We start from the raw sequence: 22868 nt of genomic DNA, 5'->3' as shown, positions 1-22868 counted from the left end.
ACAGTGCCTGACACCTAGAAGCTGAATAAATGTAATAAACAACGAATGGATGAGTCTACTGTTTTCATAACCTGCTCTCCATACACCTCTCCACAGACCACTCAGCACAGAGAAGTGCCTATGAATTTCAACAGGAAACCAACACGGATTTCTCTCTTTTCACCATCACCAGGCAACAGCCTCCAAGTGACTTCAGATGCATGTTATGACAACTTATACACTAAGTGGGCTTTATAAACTTAAAAATAAGGACCCTGTTCTTTAGAAACAATTTATTCAGGGCTGCTGCACATTCTCCTCAATAGCAAAGCCCACTTTTAAGAAAGAAAAATATTCATAGTACAAATTAATCCAAAGTCATTGGCATGATTAATATAAATGTTGACGCTCTTGCAAAATACCCTTGCAGATTTAAATTTAGCCATCACCAGACTACATCATACAGAAAGGATATTCCTTCCATCTCAGCATTGGTCCAACCAGAGGAGTCAGTTAACCCATCTTGAGAGTACAAAAGTGTCTTGAAGGACTCCTTCCCAGAGCAAAATAAGATCTAATATTGCTTTTTAAACCAATCTGCAGGACCATATTGATTGGAAGGCAAAGAAACTTAGGGGAAGAAATGGGAGAATGAAAACCTGTTAGGGGCCGGGTGCAGTGGCTCAAGCCTGTAATCCCAGCACTTTGGGAGGCCGAGACGGGCGGATCATGAGGTCAGGAGATCGAGACCATCCTGCCTATCACAGTGAAACCCCGTCTCTACTAAAAAATACAAAAAACTAGCTGGGCGAGGTGGCAGGCACCTGTAGTCCCAGCTACTCGGGAGGCTGAGGCAGGAGAATGGCGTAAACCCGGGAGGCGGAGCATGCAGTGAGCTGAGATCCGGCCACTGCACTCCAGCCCAGGGGACAGAGCGAGACTCCGTCTCAAAAAAAAAAAAAAAAAGAAAAAGAAAAAGAAAACCTGTTGGGGTAGATAACACGGATTACTTACCAAGCAACTTCCACTGTTGGGTTTTCTCTTTGAATTCAACAAATGGAGAGAAACTGGAAGGAACAGCTGCAAGAAATGGACCACATAAACAAGCCATACAGGTGCATCCCTGAACTCTGAAACAGCTTTTGAGTGTTCCACAGTGTATTAGAAAAGCAGGAACCTTCAAGGCATAGCATTATGCAAAGGCATAATGGATTACACGAGTGAAGCTGCAGTTTACTCTATTAATTAATTCGACAAAAAGGGGAAAAAACACTGACCTTACAAAAAAAGCACCTTACCTCGACTTTCTCCAGCAAGATACTGCAGGGCTGGTAGTACCAACTCAGCCCAGTTGGGGGCCGCAGAGAACCAGCTGTTGAGGGAGCTGGCTGGTGATGACTGCCAATCCAAAACTCGCTCCTCTAGCTGAGGGAAAGCAAAGGCAGAACCCAGTTAGACTTCTCTTCTATACCAGCAATTCCACACAAGCGCCACCACAAGCTGGGGCATATGCATCCGCAGTTTGTCCAAATCACAAAGCAAGTTAACTACAGAGCTTTGAGAGGAACCCAGACTTCACTTCTCAAGCTATAGACCATTCAGGATTTGAACACTTTGAATACTCTAATGTACCTCCAACTTTTCCAAAATGCTTACCATAGGAAGGCTAGCCTGACTCTCCAGCAGCAAGATCTCTAATAGAAGAGAGAAAAAGCTGGAAGATATTTCATTGATTCCAAGGCAAGGCTTGAGGTCTTCAAGGGGCCTAATGAGGGAAGAAAAATAAAAATCAAAAAGACCAAGAACACATCCCTAGATTGACTCAGATCCCCAAGCCTCCTAGCAGTCACAAAAGAGTTCAAGAAAGGAGCAAACAACATTTTCCCAGCAGTATCCCTGGGAGTCCAGGTCTACAAGTCCAACACACTTACACCTACGACAAGCCCTGGGGGCCAGGGCATTCACCCTGAGAATCACAGAATCTCTGATGCTCACTTACTCTTCCTTGATAGCAGGAATTGCCAGCGGAGAGGGGGCCTGTGAGAGAGATGCAACCCCTTCAGTATTGCTTAGAGGCTCAGCCAGGTCCTCTACCTCTGATTTGATCGTTTTTATTTTCTTCTTCTTCTTTTCCTCTTTTTCCTTAACCTTTTTTTTAAGGACAGCCAAATCATATAAGGCTGGGAAGGAAAAGTAACACCAGTCACAGAAATGTATCTCCTACACAGGGAAGTGAGGGGTCTTATCTGCATATTCTCTTCCCAAGGCCCACCAAAGATAGAAGTCTCAGTAATAAAACACTCAATGAAACCAAATTCAATGAGTGATTTACAGCTTTTTTTTTTTGAGACAGGATCTCACTCTGTTGCCCAAGCTGGAGTGCAGTGGTGCAATCATAGGTCACTACAGCCTCAACCTCCCTGGCTCAAGTGATCCTCCCAGCTCAGCCTCTCAAGTATACGGCTTAATTTTAATATTTATTATAAAGAGTTCATAGGCCTGGCACAGTGGCTCACGCCTGTAATCCCAGCACTTTGGGAGGCCAAGGTGGGTGGGTCACGAGGTCACGAGATTGAGACCATCCTGGCTAACACGGTGAAACCCCGTCTCTACTAAAAATACAAAAAATTAGCCGGGCATGGTGGCAGGCGCCTGCAGTCCCAGCTACTCGGGAGGCTGAGGCAGGAGAAGGGTGTGCACCCGGGAGGTGGAGCTTGCAGTGAGCCGAGATCGCGCCACTGCACTCCAGCCTGGGTGACAGAGCAAGACTCCGTCTAAAAAAACAAAAAACAAACAAACAACAAAAGAGCTGATGCTCAGTTGTGCTGATTTTACATTCATTTCCCACCTGTAAGCCCGTAAGAGGTAATAATAAAGGTTATCAGCATGAAGGAGGCCATGGTTTCATTTATTTGTGCCACATGTTATGGGCTCGTGCAACTTAACACCATAGTCAGATGAAGGCTCCCAGAGGGCGCCCAGTCACTTACCTGCGAGAGAGCCCTTCCTGCCAGCGTTGACTCGAGTCATGATGTCACTGAGGGTCAGGTCCCCTGTCAAAAGGTCCGGGTGATCCTAGATGTGATATCCAAAATGTGGTCATGGAGGCCCAAAAAGGAGCAAAAACTAAGGTGATTTTGCAAATGTATGTAACCATTAGATGTTAGGTACACTTGGGGAAATCACATTGAATAAAAAATACAGGAAGAGAAAACTATTCAATTTTTCCCTATCATATACCCATTTAATTTAAAAAAAAAAACCTTGATACTGGTGCATAGAACCCAGTCCCAACCTTCCTATCGTACAGCATTTAGTTATAAAGCTCTTCTGCATTCCTGGTCTCATGTGCTTTGCAAACAGTCTTGTTAAGTTATTATTATGTTTTATAAAATGTGGAAACAGGGTTTAGAGAAGTATCACAGTAACTGGAAAAGAGAGAGAACTCAGTACTGACTTCCAACGTGGGGTTCTTCCCATCTCACCTCCTAGCCCTAGAAGGACTGTCCTTTCTTCTCAAAAAGGCCTCATCGTTTCTCCACTGCACTCTCTGAGGTGCTAGCTACCTCAGCTTGCTACATGGAATAATGGAAACAGTAACAAGTGGGACAAACCCAGGACCCGATTCCTGGCTCTGCTGCTTCCTGGCTATAGGACCAATGACAAGCTCCCTGACCTCTCGAGCACTGTTGAGGTGGAGACGACCGTTCCTATACTCGACAGTGTCACTGTAACAACGAACGCAGACACTACATTCAGCAGCCCCTGTGAAGTCAAAGCCGCCACGCCTCACATCGTTGATGCTAGCCCGCCTCACCGGCTGCTCCTGTGCCCACATGGTAGGGAGGACATACAAACAAGGCAGGGATGCCCGTGTCTTCCTCAGGACAGCCAATCCTGAATCATCAGGCTGAAAACCACACGGCCGCAAGCCCTTCCCATCTTACTGGCTGATGTTTCCGCTTCTCATGGTGCTTCTTTAACATAATCTTCAGGTCACTGTCCCCCAGTTCTATTTTATCTGAGAAAACAAACCAAACCACATTCACTACCATGATTCTCCAATTTACAGCTTTTGGTCACTTGTCCAAAGAAAGATATTTCTGAGTTTCCCTTCTGACACCTGTGAACTACAAGTACTAAAAATCTTTCAAGTCACAGGATCAACACTTCCACTTCTCCTTACATTGGTAATAAATGACTTCAGTGACTCAGCTGGTCCTAAAACACACTTAAGGTTCTTAACATTCTTCTTTGCCTCCTATTTCAAATAAAAACTCTTCTCCAAACTCACAGAAACTCTGGAGAATGGCTTGGCTCTGGTTATTCCTTTGTCCTCTTACTGAACTGTCCCTTCGTACTGCTGTTTCAAGATTTTACTTTCTTTAGCCCAAAATATCAGCTTCTGAGAAAAAATTTCACAACAAAGGAAAAAAGGCAGGCCTATCTTCAGATGTAAAAAAAAGTAAAATGGTACAAACACTTTACCAAACAAATCACCTAGTTCTAGGGAGCTTTGTTTTCCTGGTAGTTAGGAATCTGCCCCCACCCACCTCCCTCTAAAGGAGTTTTCAGGTCTCCACCGCAATGTCACAGAATGGTGACGGCGGCAACTCGGTTCTCACCTGCAGTTTTCATATCCGTGGTTGAAAGTGTGGGCACCGCCCTCAGGGGCACCGCAGGACTAGGAGAACGTGCTGGGGAGCTTGGAAGCCATGAGCTGAGATCTTCAAAAGAAAATTGTTCTTGTAAATCCAACGTGGCTGTGGACTCCAATAGGGGAGATTGGGTAAGTGGCCATTTGGGTTCAACAAGGCTAAGCCAACAACATGGAGGCCAGGGTTCCACACTCCTTTCTGACCCTTCCCCAGAGGAGCTGGAGCACACTTAGGTCATCTAACGGCTCTTCCAGGAAGAGAGACTTCAACAGAGTGCTGGGGTCGCATTGCAGCAGGCCAACAGCCACTACTACTCTCCTGTAAGGGGAAAACAGTTCTCTCAAGTGGCAAATGGGACCAGTCAGGCCCACTGTGGAGAACCCTGTCATGCAGGGAGTCGCCTGGCGGGCTCTCATCTAAGCTCAAATGCCACAAGGCCATGAGGGTGAAAAAGGCCATGTAGTCACTCCCCATCTGATGGCAATGCCTTAGCAACCCAAAGACCAAGGCCTTCTGAGCCCCGCTACCCACCCCAGACCAAGACAGCTCAAGAGGGTTTCTCTGCTGGGGAGATAAATGGCTACCACTGGCTCCAACCGGACAAGCGGCCGGTATCAATCCAATACCCCAGCTGCCCCAAGTGCCCGAGGACACTCACCCTCTTCATCAGATGACAGGGCGGTGTCACCACACTCTTCCTTCACTTCCCTCAAGACCTTCAAGTAACGCTGCTGGGTCCGCCACTCCCGCTCCTCAGGTGTGCGGGATGGTGAAGGGCGTTTCTGCCGGAAGGGAAGGGCGGGGCCGCTCCGCCGGGCCATCTCCAGCAGATCCTAGGAAGAGATCAGGTGGTGGTACACGTCATCATCCAAGACCTGTTCTGGAACAATGAACACTCTACAAGTCTACATTTTCTTCTCTTCAGTGTTAAGCCCAACTCCCTCCCTCCAGATCACAAAGAAAGATACACATATGTATTAATACATCCCAATAAAAAGAACCTATATTGATTACATGAAGAAAAATCCCAAATCTGAGTGTTGAAGTGCTCTACTAGGAATGAACACTTTTTTATACTAGACACTCAAATATTTCTTTTTTTTTTTTTTTTTTTTTTGAGACGGAGTCTCGCTCTGTCGCCCAGGCTGGAGTGCAGTGGCCGGATCTCAGCTCACTGCAAGCTCCACCTCCCGGGTTCACGCCATTCTCCTGCCTCAGCCTCCCGAGTAGCTGGGACTACAGGCGCCCGCCTCGTCGCCTGGCTAGTTTTTTGTATTTTTAGTAGAGACGGGGTTTCACCATGTTAGCCAGGATGGTCTTGATCTCCTGACCTCGTGATCCACCCGTCTCGGCCTCCCAACGTGCTGGGATTACAGGCTTGAGCCACCGCGCCCGGCCCGACACTCAAGTATTTCTATACCAAAGCGTGAAGGATGACTTAAAACCCAAACAACTTTGCCTCTAAGAATTTCCAGCGGCCACTGGACCTACTATGCTACCATCCATCACAGCATTCAGAGGCCCGTGCACACCTTCATATCCATTCTAAGGAATCCTGGTTTCCCTTAATAACCCATGATGCATCCAAAATCCATCTGTTTATCTTGGCAAACACTGAAGCTACTATAATTTCGTCAATTTTAAGAAGCACTTTTTTTATGTTTTAACATCTCTGAAATCAGGACACATTTGAAGTTTATCATAAGAAAGGATGGCACTAGCTTAACTGTGTCACAGATTAATCGGTAGCATTTTTTTCTTAGTGGCAACTTTTGCGTTTTGCACCTGAAATGCTTCTTGAAGTCATGATACCTGTGACCACCCACATTTTATATCCAGTTCCCAGCACTACTTACACTCCGGGAAGCAAGAATTTGCTTCAGCAGCCGATGGAAATACTGCTGCTGGGAGTTGAGGTAGCGCTTGTACTGTGACTTGAAGCATAGCTGCCGGTACTTGACCACCTCGGGGTTAAAGTGTCCATCTTAAAAAAATAAAGGTATATATATACACATCAGTCAACAAATATACATCATCAGTCAACAAATGTATTGAATGAGTGCTTAACATGGTAAACTCTTTACCATAAAACTTAAGGGAAAAGTGAACATCTAAGAGAATCAGGAAACAGAACCAAAAGTAAAAGTGTGCTGAGAAGCAATGACAGCTCATTTAAGGCTGATGACCATCATAGCCACAGTAATACAACTGTCTTCAGCAACACTAGAACTGATACGTGGCATGAGTCAGAGTGGAACACGCACGAAGTCCTGCCTTGACATTCCTCACTTGTATCCTTACCAGACTACCATACTGTTTTGGGGGAAACATGCCAGCACAAGAGACAGTGCTACCATTACGGAAGGTCACTTACAGAGCCCCTCTAAAGCCAAGCGGGTCTCCCTGACTTCTGCTCTACCAGAGGAGACAGTGCACCCTCAGCTGTAGTGAAACAGATCTCTGACAACCATAGAGGGCAATTCCTTTTTACACTAGTCACCCACCAAAGGTGGGAATGTTCATTTTAAAGCCTTAAAACAATGAGATTTCAGATGATAAGCCTGCTCTCTCTGGTCATTAGCAGCTGTCAAGTTGTCGAGTTTAACAGAATTCAAGATGTGCTGCCCATTCAGGGCCTTGTGTCAGAACACAGTCACCCTGGAAAGGAAGGGGAGGAGGCTTCCTTGGCTCCTCTCCATGGTACAGAAAGTAAACTGTAACTTAAACAGTGGTCCAAACCATTCTGCAACCCCCAACATAATAACTGATGCAGTTGAGAATCACCCATGGAAGCAAAAACCACTGGGTAAAACAAAGGCTTTTGGAAAATGAGACTATCACATGATCCATGATCCTGAAGTATCATCCCACAGTGCTTCTTTATGATAAAGGAAAAAAAGTACCCTTACAAACAAGAGGTATGGCAGACACTACTTAACCAAGTGATCAAATGTGGCTTTACCACAATGGAAAAACTGACACCATGTGCCTCCTGAGGTGATACAATGGGAAAGACCACATTTCCTGTATCGTATTCTTGCCGAAAGCCCTTAACCCAATCTAATCAAAAGAAAACAAAATGACAAACTCCCAGGAAGCAGGACATTTTATAATTTAAGTGTCCTGGCTCTTCAAAATGTCAGTGTACTGAAAGACAAAAACAAAAGGGGCAAAGGGCCCTAGATTCAAAAAGCTAGAGACATAAGGCCCAAGCACAATGCATGAACCCTGAACAGATCCTGGATTTACACAGCCACTCTAAAGGACACTGCAGGAACAATTAAGAAAATTTGAACATGAAGGCCGGGCGCAGTGGCTCACGGGTATAATCCCAGCACTTTGGGAGGCCAAGGCTGGCGGATCATGAGGTCAGGAGATCAAGACCATCGTGGCTAACACAGTGAAACCCCGTCTCTACTAAAAACACAAAAAATTAGCCAGGCCTGGTGGCGGGCCCCTGTAGTCCCAGCTACTCGGAAGGCTGAGGCAGGAGAATGGCGTGAAACCAGGAGGTGGAGCTTGCAGTGAGCTAAGATTGCGCCACTGCACTCCAGCCTGGGCGACAGAGCGAGACTGTCCCCCCAAAAAAAAAGAAGAAAATTTTAACATGAAACAGCCTATGATATTATCTGCTCAATGTAAATTCCTTGTGTGTGGTAACAGGGCTGTCATGATATGGGAGAGTGTCTGTTAAGAGACATGGACATGCTTAAGTGCTTGGTAGTGAACTGTCATATTTTCTGCAGCAAAAAGTGTATGTACCTAAACACACACACATACAAACCTTGATACGTGCAATAAAGCAAATGGCAAGCTGTTTTTAAAAATTTTTAAAGACCAGGCATGAAGGCACCTCTAGTATGCTGGAAATTTTTTTTTTTTATGTAGATGCTGGTTACACAGCTGAGATCATATTATGTATTTTCTATATATAAGCCAATAAATTTTATTTTATTTTATTTTATTTTATTTTTGAGACAGAGTCTCGCTCTGTCGCCTGGGCTGGAGTGCAGTGGCCGGATCTCAGCTCACTGCAAGCTCCGCCTCCCGGGTTTACGCCATTCTCCTGCCTCAGCCTCCCGAGTAGCTGGGACTACAGGCACCCGCCACCTCGCCCGGCTAGTTTTTTGTATTTTTTAGTAGAGACGGGGTTTCACCATGTTAGCCAGGATGGTCTCGATCTCCTGACCTCGTGATCCGCCCGTCTCGGCCTCCCAAAGTGCTGGGATTACAGGCTTGAGCCACCACGCCCGGCCTAATTTTATTTTTTAAAACACAGCCTAGACAGCAAAGTGTTACACAAAACCGCTCTCTGCCGGCTCAGTATCTGTACATGAAGATAAAGAGAAGAAAAGGAAGAAAGGAACACCCACATAAGTGAATGTGTGCCCATCTACCACTCCCCTCAAAGAAAGAATACTGAGCTACAAACCTCGGAAAAGCTTCTGGGCAATGTGCAGAGGATTTCCAAAGCGGAAGTTCTCCCCACTGAACAGGGCTAAGATGAGTTCATTCTGCTGCTCAGCACTGTCTTCAGGAAACTGAGGCAGAAACTGCTGGAGGTGTTCACGTTGAGAATCACTTAACACTTCCTGCCATGTTGAGAGGCTGACAACATCAAAGAAGATCTCAGGCTAGAAGAAATAGGAAAGGTAAACAAAAGTAACATAAATTTTTAAGTTTTTTGTATGTGTGTGCACACAAAACATTACATAATACACATAAGATTTACCAATTTAACCATTTTTAAGTGTAGACTTCAGTGGCGTTGCATTCACATTTGCCGTGCAACTATCACTACCAACTTTTCATGTTTTGTTTTGGTTTTTTTTGAGACTGAATTTTGCTCTTGTTGCCCAGGCTGGAGTGCAACAGTATGATCTTGGCTCACTGCAACCTCTGCCTCCCAGGCTCAAGCAATTCTCCTACCTCACCCTGCCGAGTAGCTGGGATTACAGGTGTGCACCACCATGCCTGGCTATTTTTTGTATTTTTAGTAGAGATAAGGTTTCACCACGTTGACCAGGCTGGTCTCGAACTCCTGACCTAAGGTGATATGCCTGCCTCGGCCTCCCAAAGTGCTGGGATTACAGGCGTGAGCCACCGTGCCTGGCCTACATTTTTAAAAATAAACTCAAATTCCAATGATCTGAGATGAAAGACTACATATGAGCCACAGTCTTATATCAACAGTAAATAATAATCCAGAGAAAAATGATTTTAGTAGAGAATCCCACTTGGAAGCCACCTCTGCCAACGAGGGTATGAGGGTGGACATCTGAATTCAGCTTCAACTGAGTGGCAGGAAACGTTTAACATGAAAGGAATGAACTTGAGGAACTGAAGTCACTAGCTAAGAGTGAGAAGAAATAGGACAGAGTTCATTTTCAACTCACGAGTTATATGCTGGATACCTTCCATGAGCACAATACTAATTTGGCCTGGCATATATATGGTCTGAGGTGGGGAACAATTAAATATGCAGTTACAATGTAGTTAAAGAAGCGCTGATGTGTATGGAAGCAAACACCCCACATTTACAATGTCAGAGAACGCTCACCAAAAAGCAGTTGTTGAAGACAGGAGAGGGACAAGGAAAGAGAAAAAAAGATGGTCGGGGAGAGGGTTAGAAATCCACAGAGCAGCACCATACAAACAAAAACACAATTAACACAAAAGAAAGGATAGCAGTTACCTGTGGGGGAATGGAGAGGGATAAGACAGTGTGCGTGGTGGCGGGTTTCAGTGGTCTCGGTAGTCCTCCTACCCTAACTGAAGGCTATACCCATGTTCTATTATTGTTTTACCTGTGTGTATATATATGCATTTTATAGACTCTTCTGTGTGATACATTTCACTTTTTTTTTTTAAAGAGTTCAGGCAATATTTGGCTAGAGCAAGAACAGGGAGGGAGGTGGAGGCAGCAGACAGCAAAAAGATGCAAAGGACGGCAAGCATTTCAGGTAGTTGTGACTTTATCCTTAAGGACAATGGAGACCCACCAAAGGGTTTCAGCAGGAAACAATCCAGAAATCCAACCACCTACTCCAGGCATCTTTGCATGAATGTATCAAAAGCACCTCAGTCCCAAGGCCCAGGATTTTCCCCTGCAAGCCTATTTTTGCCTACCATTTTATTCCTAGCATCTAACTCAGTGTCTGGCATAGAGGTGCCTAATGGAACAAGTGTTTGCTGACTACATGAGTAACATAAAGGGATTGTCCTGAACGAGTATGCCAAGAAAACAAGGATGGGAAGTATGTGCACCAACTGCAGTACAGTTGTTAGTAGCTGGGAGAGAGGATCAGACAACAGCACACGGGTGGCTTTCATTTTATCCATAGCGCTTGACATACTACCAAAGAAGAATGTAAAACAAAAAACTAGGCCGGGCGCGGTGGCTCACGCCTGTAATCCCAGCACTTTGGGAGGCCGAGGCGGGCGGATCACGAGGTCAGGAGATCGAGACCATCCTGGCTATCACGGTGAAACCCCGTCTCTACTAAAAACTACAAAAAACTAGCCGGGCGAGGTAGCGGCGCCTGTAGTCCCAGCTACCCGGGAGGCTGAGGCAGGAGAATGGCGTGAACCTGGGAGGTGGAGCTTGCAGTGAGCTGAGATCCGGCCACAGCACTCCAGCCCGGGTGACAGAGCGAGACTCCGTCTCAAAAAAAAAAAAAAAAAAAAAAAAAAAAAACTAAATTATCTCTTAAAACTGGGTGATGTACAGATGACTGTTTGCTGTATCATGCTCCACACCTGTACGTTCAAAATATGGAAAACAAAAAAAATACGTAATTAAATGAATGTTTTCACGTACATAGTGGCTTGCAAATAATAAGCACTTAATAAACAGTAGCCACCTTAATGATGATGATGACACATCTTGCCTGTGAAAGCGGACAAAAACAAGCTGGCATCCCACCCCAAGGCATATACTATTACTGAGTAGCGGGTTACCTTATGGATACAGAAAATACGTGTAGATTTTGCTTAATGCTCCACGACATGGTAACCATTTTAAACACATATATAATTCTGCTTTTAAAATATACCTTTTAAAAATGTTTGTTTTCTATTAGTAAGCGGTCTTATTGACATAACTGAACATAACCATGTATAATATTTATTCGTTTCCCACTGAAAGGCTTCCCAGTGGAACTATTTTCAGTAGAATATAGATCCAGGCATTAAGCATTTCCAGTGATGTTCTACGGTTGAAAAGGTAGTGGTGACCAGAACCAGAGGCCTTGTCCATGCTTGCAATGGGACTCAGTATTATCCTGCTGGGCAAAAGAAACGCTAAGAGATACAATCGTGCCATGACTGAAAAAAGCCAGCAGCACAAAAGATGCCAGATAGCCCACAGGTTGAAAATCAGAGCAAACGACACTACGTCTCCCATGTACCAATATGCTCTGAATCTAAAATAAGTCCGGGCAGCAAACTAAGAATGACAGTCTATTTCCTATGGTTTATTAAGTTTGGGCCCTGCAGATAAGACTGCCAGAAAAGCAGCTATAGTTTAAGTGGTCCGGACATTTCTCATCTGAACATAAACAACGATCAGCTCATTCAGATTGCTGGGTCCCTACTCAGTTGTTGGAATGAGGGCAAGCATGGGGCAATCCAGGCCAGACAAAAGGAGTGAACTGGGGTGAATGACCCCAGGCTGTGATGGATTCCCTGAGTCACCAGGACCCTCAGGGGCTTAAGGCCCTACACAGAAATTCCATTGCTAGCCTTAGCACCATTAGCACCACTGCAGCGGCCTCCATGGTACTCCACTGCCAATCAATCTGTAACCACACTGTACACCCTCTTAGTGACTACATTTTTAGACCACACATCAAATTATTAATGTAAACCAAACTAGTACATTTAGTGATAAACATATACTTCATAAATATCAGGGAATGAAAGCGTCTCAAATAGTTGAAAAGAACCAAACGAATAAAGGAGATTACCTCTAAGTTTACAACAAAAACATTTAAAATACTGCAACTGTTAACTAACAGATTTACTAACACAGTAAGACACTGCGTCATAGAGGAATTAACTGCCAAATATTTCACAGTGAAGATTGTACTCACAACAATCTTCTGGTTTTAGTAGAAAAGACACCCACTGACTATTTTTTCATATTTGTTTCCCATAATTTCTACTTTTTTTTTCTATTTTTAATTATTATTTCAACAGTATTGGGGGAACGGGTGGTGTCTGGTTGCACGGGTAAATTCTTTAGTGGTGATTTCTGAGATTCTGGTGCGCCCATCACCCAAGCAGTGTACACTGCACCCAACGTGTAGTCTTTTACCCCTCACACCACTCCCATCCTTCCCCGCAAGTCCCCAGAGTCCATTATCATTCTCACGCCTTTGTGTCCTCAAAGCTTAGCTGCCACTTATAAGTGAGAACGATGTTTGGTTTTCCATTCCCAAGTTACTTCACTTAGAATAATGACCTCCATTTCCATCCAGTTTGCTGCAAATGCCATTATTTCATTCCTTTTTATGGCTGAGTAGTATTCCATGGTTAAAATATACAACCTTTTTTAATGGATGAAAATTATCTTGTTAAAAATAGAGCTTATATCAAGTTATCAAGTTATTTTGACATATTATTAAAGATACAGAATGCAGCTTGTTTTCTTCCTTAATCAGATATTAAATAGACTCTAAACTTTAAAAAAAGATAAGAGATCAGGCTGCCTGCAATGTAGAAAATGAACAAAAGGGAGCACAAAAGACTGGAAATGTAGAGTGGAAAAGGTTTCCCATAACTGTTACAAGGAAGCTGACAGAGAGGAAAAGGTCGCAACCACTGTTACTACTCACATCCTCCAGAAGGTCCTCAGGCAGACTAACTCTGGTGCCTCCCAGGAGGCAATCCTCCATGATGCGTGTGCCATGGCCATCTCCACACGGACCAAGTTCCAGAGGATCTGTCAGCATATGGTCTAAGGAATCCATTGTTACTTCTCCACAGGTACTCTGGACAAAGACATGCATCTTGAGACAGAAAGGCAGAAATTCCAGGGATCTAGCTGATGCTAACATTCCTCCAGAAAAACATTCAGCCTCCAGCCAGTTCTTACACCTTATCCTTGCACCCTAATTACAGCTAAACAGCTCTTCTCCCTCCCTTTCACCACAGCATTCTCACTGGAATTTTCAAGTTTTATCTGGAAGAGTTCTTTTCTCAGAATGCTCCTACAGTAACTCCTAAATTCATACATTTCATATGCCTTCACTTACAGATGAGTAAAATGAGACTGAGATTAAATGATAAACAGATCACAATCTATAATTTACACTTCCCAGACCAATAATCACTCTCCCACAATGTAATTCTTTAACAACTGTTTTTTAGCAATTAATTCTTTGTTGTTGGCTGGGTGCAGTAACTCACACCTACAGTCACAGTACTTTGGGAGGTTGAGGCGGGCAGTCCCCTTGCGTCCAGAAGTTTGAGACCAGCCTAGGGAACACGGCAAAACCCCTTCTCTACAAAAAACAAAAATAAATCAGCCAGGCGTGGGGGCACACGTCTGTAGTCCCAGCTACTCGGGAGGCTGAGGTGGGAAGATCGCTTGAACATGAGAGGGAGAGAGCGCAATGAGCCGTGACCACACTCCAGCCTGGGCAACAGAGACCCTGTCTCAAAAAGAAAAAAAAGAAAAAGAAAGAATATTTCTTTCTTTCTTTATTTGTTGTGCTTTCACAGAAGAAAATTTGCTGAGAATCAACCTACACTAGTAAAACGCAAATGCTAACGGTCACGCTATGAGGGCCCATCAAACGCCAGGCCTTTCACAGATCTCGTTTAATTCCTACAACTGTGCGAAGCAGGGTCATGGGTTTTTACAGCAGAATTAAAACTGAAAATCAGAGTAGGTCAGTAACGTGCCCAACCCCAGAGGCAGTACTGAAATTCAGGTCCGCCTGCCTGCAAACCCATGTGCTTAATGCTACACACAACACCTCTTGTATAACCTCACAATATTTAAATAACGAAAAGGAAGCTTACTGATATGACTTTATTAGTCCACATAAATGCCTGAGGTTCCACACACCTGACCATAACAACCAGTAAAGTCAACGGCCAATCTGCCTTTAGGTAGTCCATCTGATCCGTATAATCATGTAAATTAATGCTACTTTTCTCCTTCCTGTAATAACTGAACACTGCTGAACACCTTTAGAAAACTACATATTACAACATTTTGGACTGACGGCTGGGATTAGGTGTCAAGTTGACAGCACAGGACTGCACAATGCTAACAGGACCACAGGGAGCTTCAACTCAATCACTCTGCTAACATTCACTCAATCCATCCTTTCCAGCTCCTACTTCTACGAAGTGGGCTAAAAAACACACTAAAATGAAAAGAAAAAAGAATGTTAACAGTCAAAACACCAGAATTCCAGCCAAGGTCTGCCAGTAACATTCCACAAATCTTACCAAGCTAGGTGTCAATTTCCTTATTTGATGAAGGGAAGCTGGTCCGGGTCCTCCCTCCCGTTATTTCCAACGCTGAAATCCTGCAATGAATAATCTCCAGATGAGTGACAGTGTGAATTACATAATACAGGTACTTTTCTTTCCCAAAATTCTCAAATGACAACAGATCTATAATAACTACATGTAAAGTGAAGCACGTTCCACTAAATTATTTCAAGTTCCCTTGAAGAGATTTCAGATCCATGTAAAGATACAGCAAAAACTTCAGTGTTGGGTCAAGGCAGGTGGGTGGTCCCCAAACAACTCTGCCCCATCATTGCCTTCAGCACATGGTGAAATGACATCCTGACCATGCCTGTGCCTAAATAAGTGAAGCGGGTGAGACGGCACATAGTATCTGAGTTTAACGAAACTTCAAAATAGCAAAAAAAAAATTGCAGAAGCAACCTGATGCTCAGAATAAAACAGAACTGGCATAGAACAGACTATCAGCTGCAAAGCCAGTGTCCTACCTGCCTCTTGGGAGGTCTATCTCTATACAACTTGCTCACAAGTTTCTTCAAAGACGGTGCATGTCCAGCTAAATTTTATCTAGTCCAGTGACAACCTTTGCACTGCCACTATTCTGAACAGAATCTCAAAATACCAAAAGCAGGCAGCTGCCAGGGAGTTGGACCCCGGAAGCCCAGGATTTCCAGGTCTTGGTGCGTTCTGAACCTCTTCACTAGACCAGGAAGGCCTGTCGGCCTTTCATCACTGGCTTTTCCTCAGCACCTGGTCTAACTTTCCCCGCTGGACCCTCCCCAATGCAGAAGCTAAACCCTCGGGTCCTTCCGGAGCAACAGCCGGCTCCAAACCCGTCAACTCCGCAGCAAATCCCGCTCCGGTGCCAGCCCGGCTGGCCCAAGGCCGGGGTCCAATCCTCAGACCTGCACGACTCGGCCCCGCCCCTCCCCCACGCGTGCCTAACCCTAACCCCCAGCCTCACGCGTCGCACCGCTCCCCACGCCCCGCTCCGGCTCCCCACGCCCACAGGGGCAGCGACCTCGCGGACCCAGCCGCCTGCTCCTGCTCCCACCACTCCCCTGCGACACTTTAACCCTTTCGCCGCCCCTTGCCCGCCCTCACCTGAACCGCAGGCGCCGGTCCCCTAACCCGCAGCCCTTCTCCGGCCGCGGGCTCCCGGACGCGCTCGCTCCCGCAAGGAGTCTGAGTGCGCGCACGCTCTGGGCCTGAGCGGCGGAAGGGGCGGGGCAGCGCGGGGCGGGGCCTGGAGGGTGCCGGGGCGGGGTCACAGCGGGCGGGGCCTGAAGCGGGGCGACTGACACGACGGTCGGCGAAGGTGCCTGCGCGCGGCTGGGCCTGGGAATGCAGGTTCCAGCCCGCTTGCGCGTCTCACCTGATGTAGGAGCTTCCAGAGGCCCCAGACAGTGCCTGTGTTTGCCTGACCGCGAATCAAAGTTCCATAGCTCATGAGCGAAGGCACGTCTTTTAGCTGACGTTTGCAGAGAGCATACCCTGCCCCAGGCCCTATGCTAAGCACTTCTTACCCACCGTCTTTGCGCTGCAGCCCTGTGAGCGATGCACTATTAGTGCCTATTTTACAGTTGAGGACATGAGTAGAACGCGACCTCAGCCTGTGCCTCTGAGTTCCTTCATTCCTCCTTCCCGTCCCCGGACCCTCGATGTCCAGAAAGAAAGTAAACACATCGAAGGATCACATTTTAAGTTAAACTCCATCATGTTCCTCTTGTTAGATATCAAGGACCCTTTCCTCTTATTCACTGGGTTTTGCTTAGTACGGCTTCACACTACTTATTCCAGGTACTCCCAGCAGTGGCGCAGAGACCATCCTCAGTTCTCCTTGTGGATGGAACCAGAGAAGCCGGCCGGCCGAGCTAATGTTCTTCCTTTCCTGGAAAAGAATGGTTTCCAAACCACCCAATCTCTGTTCCTCTACTGGCTCCACAAATGCCCTAAGTTCCTGTTACACTGTTGAGAGGCTCTTGAATTAGAAACGATCAAGTATAAATGGCAGTGGAATATCACTCCATAGTTGTCACCGATATTTCCCTTACGTTGCGATTGTGACAAGACCAGAAAGAGAAAAAGAATAAAAACAATGTAAACTATAATTTTTGATTGACTTTGTTTTTTAGAGCAGTTAAAAGTTAACAACAAAATTGAGCAGAAAGATCAGAGATTTTCCAAATACTCCCCGCCCCACCTCCCCACATGCATCGCCTTCCTTTTAATCAACATCCCCTACCAGAGTGGTACATTTCTTAGAACTGATGAACCCTGCCCAGCCTGGTGGCTCACGCCTGTAATCCCAACACTTTGGGAGGCCGAGGCGGGTGGATCCCGAGGTCAGGAGATCGAGACCATCCTGGCCAACATGGTGAAACCCCGTCTCTACTAAAAATACAAAAATTAGCTGGGTGTGGTGGCGGGCGCCTATTAGTCCTAGCTACTCGGGAGGCTGAGGCAGGAGAATTGCTTGAACCTGGGAGGCAGAGGTTGCAGTGAGCCGAGATTACGCCATTGCACTCCAGCCTGGCGACAGAGTGAGACTCCGTTTCAAACAAACAAAAGAACTGATGAACCTACATTGATACATCATTACCCACCATCACAGTATAATGCAGAGTAATTTCTCTGTCTTAAAAATCATCTGTGCTCTGCATATTCATCTCTCCTTCTCCTCTATCCCTGGCAACCGCTGATCTTTTTGTCTCCATAGTTTTGCCTTTTTCCAGAATGTCATCTAGTTGGAATTACATAGTATGTAGCCGTTTCAGATTGGCTTCTTTCTCGTAGTAACAGGCATTGAAGTTTTCTCCATGTCTTTTCATGACTTGATAGCTCCTATTTCTTTTTAGTGCTGAATAATATCCCATTCCATTGTGGTAGTCCAATAGATATGCCACAGTTTTATCTATTCGCTTAGTGAAGGACGTCTTCATTGTTTCCAGGTTTTGGCAATTATGAATCAAGCCAATTGCCAAATTACCTTCCAAAGCAGCTATACCATTTTGCATTCACACCAGCAGTGAATGAGAGTTCCTGTTGCTTCTCATTCTCACTGGCACTTGGTATTGTCAGTATTCTGAATTTTGCCCATTCCAATAGCTCCATAGTGGTGTCTCGTATTCTTTTTTGTTTTTAATTTTTATTTTTTGTAGAGACGGGGTTTCGCCATGTTGCCCAGGCTGGTCCCTAACTCCTGGGCTCAAGCAATCCACCCACCCCACCCTCCCAAAGTGCTGGGATTACAGGCATGAGCCACTGCACCTGGCCTCATGTTGTTTTAATTTGCATTTCCCTGATGTAGAGCCTCTTTCACATACTTCTTTACCATCTTTATGTATTTTTTACTGAGATGTCTCTTAAGGACTTTGGCCCATTTTTTAGTTTTCTTATTGTTGAGTTTTCATTGTTCTTTGTATATTTTAGATAACAGTCCTTTATCAGGTATGTCTTTTACAAGTATTTTCTCCCAGTCTGTGGCTTATCTTTCCATTCTCCAGTCTCTCTCAGGGCAGAAATTTTAAAGTTTAATGAATTCCAGGCTACCAATTATTTCTTCGTGCCTTTGGTGTTATATCTAAAAAGTCATCACAAGACCCAAAGTCATCTAGGTTGCCTCCCATGTTATGTTATCTGCTAGTTTTATAGTTTTGCATTTTACATTTAGGCCTATAATCCATTTTGAGTTACTTTTTGTGAAGAGTGTAAGGTCCAGGTCTAGATTCATTTTTTTTGCGTGTGGATCCCCATATGTTCCAGCACTTTTTTTTTTTTTTTTTTTTTTTTTGAGACAGGATCTTACTCTGTCACCAGGGCTGCAGTGCAGTGGTGTGATCTCAGCTCAGCTCACTGCACCCTCTGCCTCCCAGGCTGCTGAAGCAATCCTCCTGCCTCCACCTTCCAGGTAGCTGGGACTATAGGCATGCGCCACCATGCACAGCTAATTTTGAGGTGTTTTTTTGTTTGTTTTGTAGAGATGGGGTTTTGCCACATGGCCCAAGCTGATTGCAAACTCCTGGACTCCAGTAATCTACCCACCTTGACCTCCCAAAGTGCTGGGATCACAGGCATGAGCCACTACGCCTGGCCTCCAGCACCATTTCTTCTTCTTGAAAAGACTATCGTTTCTACATTGCCTTTCCTCCTTTGTCAAAAATCACTTGACTGTATTCATCTGGGTCCGCTACTGGGCTCTCTATACTCTTGCATTGTTCCACTTGTCTTTCACCAGTACCACATTGTCTTGATTACTGTAGCTTTATATTAAGTCTTGAAGTCCGGCACTGCGGTCTTCCAACTTTGTTGTTCTCCTTTAATAATGTGTTGGCTATTTAGGGTCTTTTGCCTCTCCATATAAACTCTAAAGTCAGTCTGTTGATATCCACTAAGTAACTTGCTGGGATTTTGATTGGGATTACATTGAATCTGTAGATTAAATTGGGAAAACCTGACATCCGGACAATATTAAGTCCTCTTATCCATGAATACTTTCATTTATTTAGTTCTTCATTGATTTCTTTCATCAGATTTGTAGTTTTCACCATATAGATATTGTGTATATTTTGTTAGATGTATACCTAAGTATTTCATTTTTGGGTGTGCTAATGTGAATGGTATCGTGTCTTTCCTTTCAATTTCCACTTGTCCATTGCTGGTATATGGAATGTGATTGACTTCTTAAAATTAACTTTGTACCCTGCAACCTTGCTATAATTGCCTATTAGTTCCAGGATTTTTTTTTTATTCTTGGCCGGGCGTGGTGGCTCACACCTGTAATCCCAGCACGTTGGGAGGCCAAGGCGGGTGGGTCACTGGAGGTCAGGAGTTCAAGACCAGCTTGGCTAACATGGTGAAACCCTGTCTTTACTAAAAATACAAAAATTAGCCAGGCATGGTGGCGGGGCCTGTAATCGCAGTTACTTGGCAGGCTGAGGTAGGAGAATTACTTGAATCCAGGAGGCAGAGCTTTCTGTGAGCCAAGATCACACTATTGCATTCCAGCCTGGGCAACAGAACAAGACTCTGTCTCAAAAAATTAAATTAACCTTACACCCTGCAACCTTGCTATAATTGCTTATTAGTTCAGTTTTTTATTTTTAAATCTTTTGGATTTTTGTCACCTGTGAACAGAGACAGTTTTATTTTTTCTTGCCAATCTGTATGCCTGTGTATTTTTTTTGTGTGTGTCTCATTGCATTAGCTAGGACTACCAGTACAATGGTAAAAAGCAGTGGTGAGAAGGAACATCTTTGCCTGGTTCCTGATATTAGCAGGAAAGCTTTGAATTTCTCACCATTAAGTATGATGTTTGTTGTAGGGTTTTTGTGGATCTTCTTTATCAAGTAGAAAAAGTGCCCTTCTATTACTAGTTTAAGAGTTTTTATCATAGGTGGGTTTCAGAGTTTTGTCAAATGTTTTTCTGTGTCCATTGATATGATCATGAGGTATTCTTAGCCTGTTTGTATGATGTTTTACATTAAATTGTTTTCAAATGTTGAACCAGCCTTGCATACCTGGGATAAATCCCACATGGTTGTGGTGTATAATTGTTTTTTTGTTTTTTTGTTTTTTTTTTGAGGCGGAGTCTCGCTCTGTCGCCCAGGCTGGAGTGCAGTGGCCAGATCTCAGCTCACTGCAAGCTCCGCCTCCTGGGTTTACGCCATTCTCCTGCCTCAGCCTCCCGAGTAGCTGGGACTACAGGCGCCCGCCACCTCGCCCGGCTAGTTTTTGTATTTTTAGTAGAGACGGGGTTTCACTGTGTTAGCCAGGATGGTCTCGATCTCCTGACCTCGTGATCCGCCCGTCTCGGCCTCCCAAAGTGCTGGGATTACAGGCTTGAGCCACCGTGCCCAGCCGGTGTATAATTGTTTTTATACATTGCTGAGGGCTTTTGCATCAGTGTTCTTGAGCTATATAGGTCTGTATTTTTTCTTGTAATGTCTTTGTCCGATTTTAGTATTAGGGTGATGCTGCCCTCACAGAATGAGTTAAGATCCTCTTTTCCTCCCTGGCTGTCTGAGGATAGACCGCCATCATGAACGACACAGTAACTGCTCAAACTAGAAAGTTCATGACCAACCGACTACTACAGAGGAAACAAATGCTCATTGATATCCTTCACCCCAGGAAGGCAACAGCGCCTAAGACAGAAATTCGGGAGAAACTAGCCAAAATGTGCAAGACCACACCAGATGTCATCTCTGTATTTGGATTCCGAATTCATTTTGGTGGTGGCAAGACAACTGGCTTTGGCATGCTTTATGATTCCTTGGATTATGCAAAGAAAAATGAACTCAAACATAGACTTGCAAGACATGGCCTGTATGAGAAGGAAAAGACCTCGAGAAAGCAATGAAAGGAACACAAGAACAGAGTGAAGGAAGTTAGGGGAATTGCAAAGGCCAATGTTGGTGCTGGCAAAAAGCCGAAGGAGTAAAGGTGCTGCAGTGATGCCATCTGCAGCCACTGGGGATTTTTCACAAGATGAATAAACTAAAAACTTTTTAAAAAGATGTATTCTCTTTGCTTCTATCTTACGAAAAAGATTGGAGATAATTGGTATAATTTCTTCTTTAAGTGTTTGGTAGAATTCACCAGTGAACACATCTGGCCTGGTACTTTGTGTTTTGAAAGGTTTATTATTGATTCAATTTATTTCATATATATATGAAATATATGTGTGTATATATGTATATATGTGTATATATGTATGTGTATATGTATATATGTGTGTGTATATGTACATGTGTATATATGTATATATATGAAATACATATATATATGCCTGTTCAATTGTTTATTTCTCTTCTATGAGTTTTGGCAGACTACATCTTTTAAGAAATTGGTCCATTTCATCTAGGTTGTCAAATTTGCATGCATACAGTTCGAATAGTATTCCTTTATTAGCCTTTTCATGTCCATGGGATCTGTAGTGAAGTCCCCTAATATATATTTTTTTTCTTTTTTGAGATGAAGTCTCACTCTGTCCCCCAGGCTGGAGTGCAGTGGCACAATCTCGGCTCACTACAACTTCTGCCTCTCAGGTTCAAGCAATTCTCCTGCCTCACCCTCCCGAGTAGCTGGGATTACAGGCACCCGCCACCACATCTGGCTTATTTTTGCATTTTTAGTAGAGACAGGGTTTCACTATGTTGGCTAATCTGGTCTCAAACTCCTGACCTCAGGTGATCCACCTGCCTCAGCCTCCCAAAGTGCTAGGATTACAGGGGTGAGCCACTGTGCCTGGCCTATATATTACTGATATTAGTAATTTCAGTCTTTTTTCTTAGCATGGCTGGATACATCAATTTTATTGATCTTCTCAAAGAAGCAGATTTTTGTTTCATTTATTTTCTTTATTGATTTCCTGTTTTCAATTTCATTGATTTCTGCTCTAATTTTTATTTCTTATATTTATTTTGGATTTGTTCTTTTTCTAGTTTCCTAAGGTGGAACTTCAGATGATTGATTTTAGATCATTATTTTGTTTGTTTGTTTATTTATTTATTTATTTATTTATTTATTTATTGAGATGGAGTCTCGCTCAGTCGCCCAGGCTGGAGTGCAGTGACGCGATCTCGGCTCACTGCAAGCTCCGCCTCCCAGGTTCACGTCATTCTCCTGCCTCAGCCTCTCGAGTAGCTGGGACTACAGGCGCCCGCCACCGCACCCGGCTAATTTTTTGTATTTTTAGTAGAGACTGGGGTTTCACCATGTTAGCCAGGATGGTCTCCATCG

The 22868-nt window shown here is 44.5% G+C and overlaps 1 protein-coding gene and 1 pseudogene across 3 annotated transcripts in view; one reads left to right on the top strand and one right to left on the bottom strand.

Moving 5' to 3' along the window:
* The window catches only part of NFRKB (nuclear factor related to kappaB binding protein), a 45164-nt gene extending 28828 nt beyond the window's left edge, over window positions 1–16336 (bottom strand). For 2 of the 3 annotated variants that reach the window (XM_030917526.1, XM_010356379.2), the window contains exons 1-11: window positions 13475–13648; window positions 9070–9271; window positions 6494–6621; window positions 5296–5470; window positions 4605–4742; window positions 3927–4000; window positions 2970–3054; window positions 1979–2159; window positions 1636–1744; window positions 1278–1404; window positions 994–1059 (exon numbers count right to left, since the gene is read on the bottom strand). In XM_030917526.1, coding sequence (XP_030773386.1) covers window positions 994–1059; window positions 1278–1404; window positions 1636–1744; window positions 1979–2159; window positions 2970–3054; window positions 3927–4000; window positions 4605–4742; window positions 5296–5470; window positions 6494–6621; window positions 9070–9271; window positions 13475–13648 — 1459 coding nt within the window. Of the gene's footprint in view, window positions 1–993; window positions 1060–1277; window positions 1405–1635; window positions 1745–1978; window positions 2160–2969; window positions 3055–3926; window positions 4001–4604; window positions 4743–5295; window positions 5471–6493; window positions 6622–9069; window positions 9272–13474; window positions 13649–15101; window positions 15182–16229 lie in introns of those variants that run through there. The other variant, XM_010356391.2, reaches the window with a different exon arrangement.
* A 4829-nt stretch (window positions 16337–21165) lies between these two features.
* On the top strand, window positions 21166–21486 carry LOC104656711 (annotated as a pseudogene).
* The last annotated feature ends 1382 nt before the right edge of the window (window positions 21487–22868 follow it).

The sequence above is a fragment of the Rhinopithecus roxellana genome, chromosome 15, assembly GCF_007565055.1.
Source record: "Rhinopithecus roxellana isolate Shanxi Qingling chromosome 15, ASM756505v1, whole genome shotgun sequence".
NCBI classification, from domain to species: domain Eukaryota; kingdom Metazoa; phylum Chordata; class Mammalia; order Primates; family Cercopithecidae; genus Rhinopithecus; species Rhinopithecus roxellana.
The sequence above is the reverse complement of the archived record's forward strand: the minus strand, read 5'-3'. Positions and strand labels throughout refer to the sequence as shown.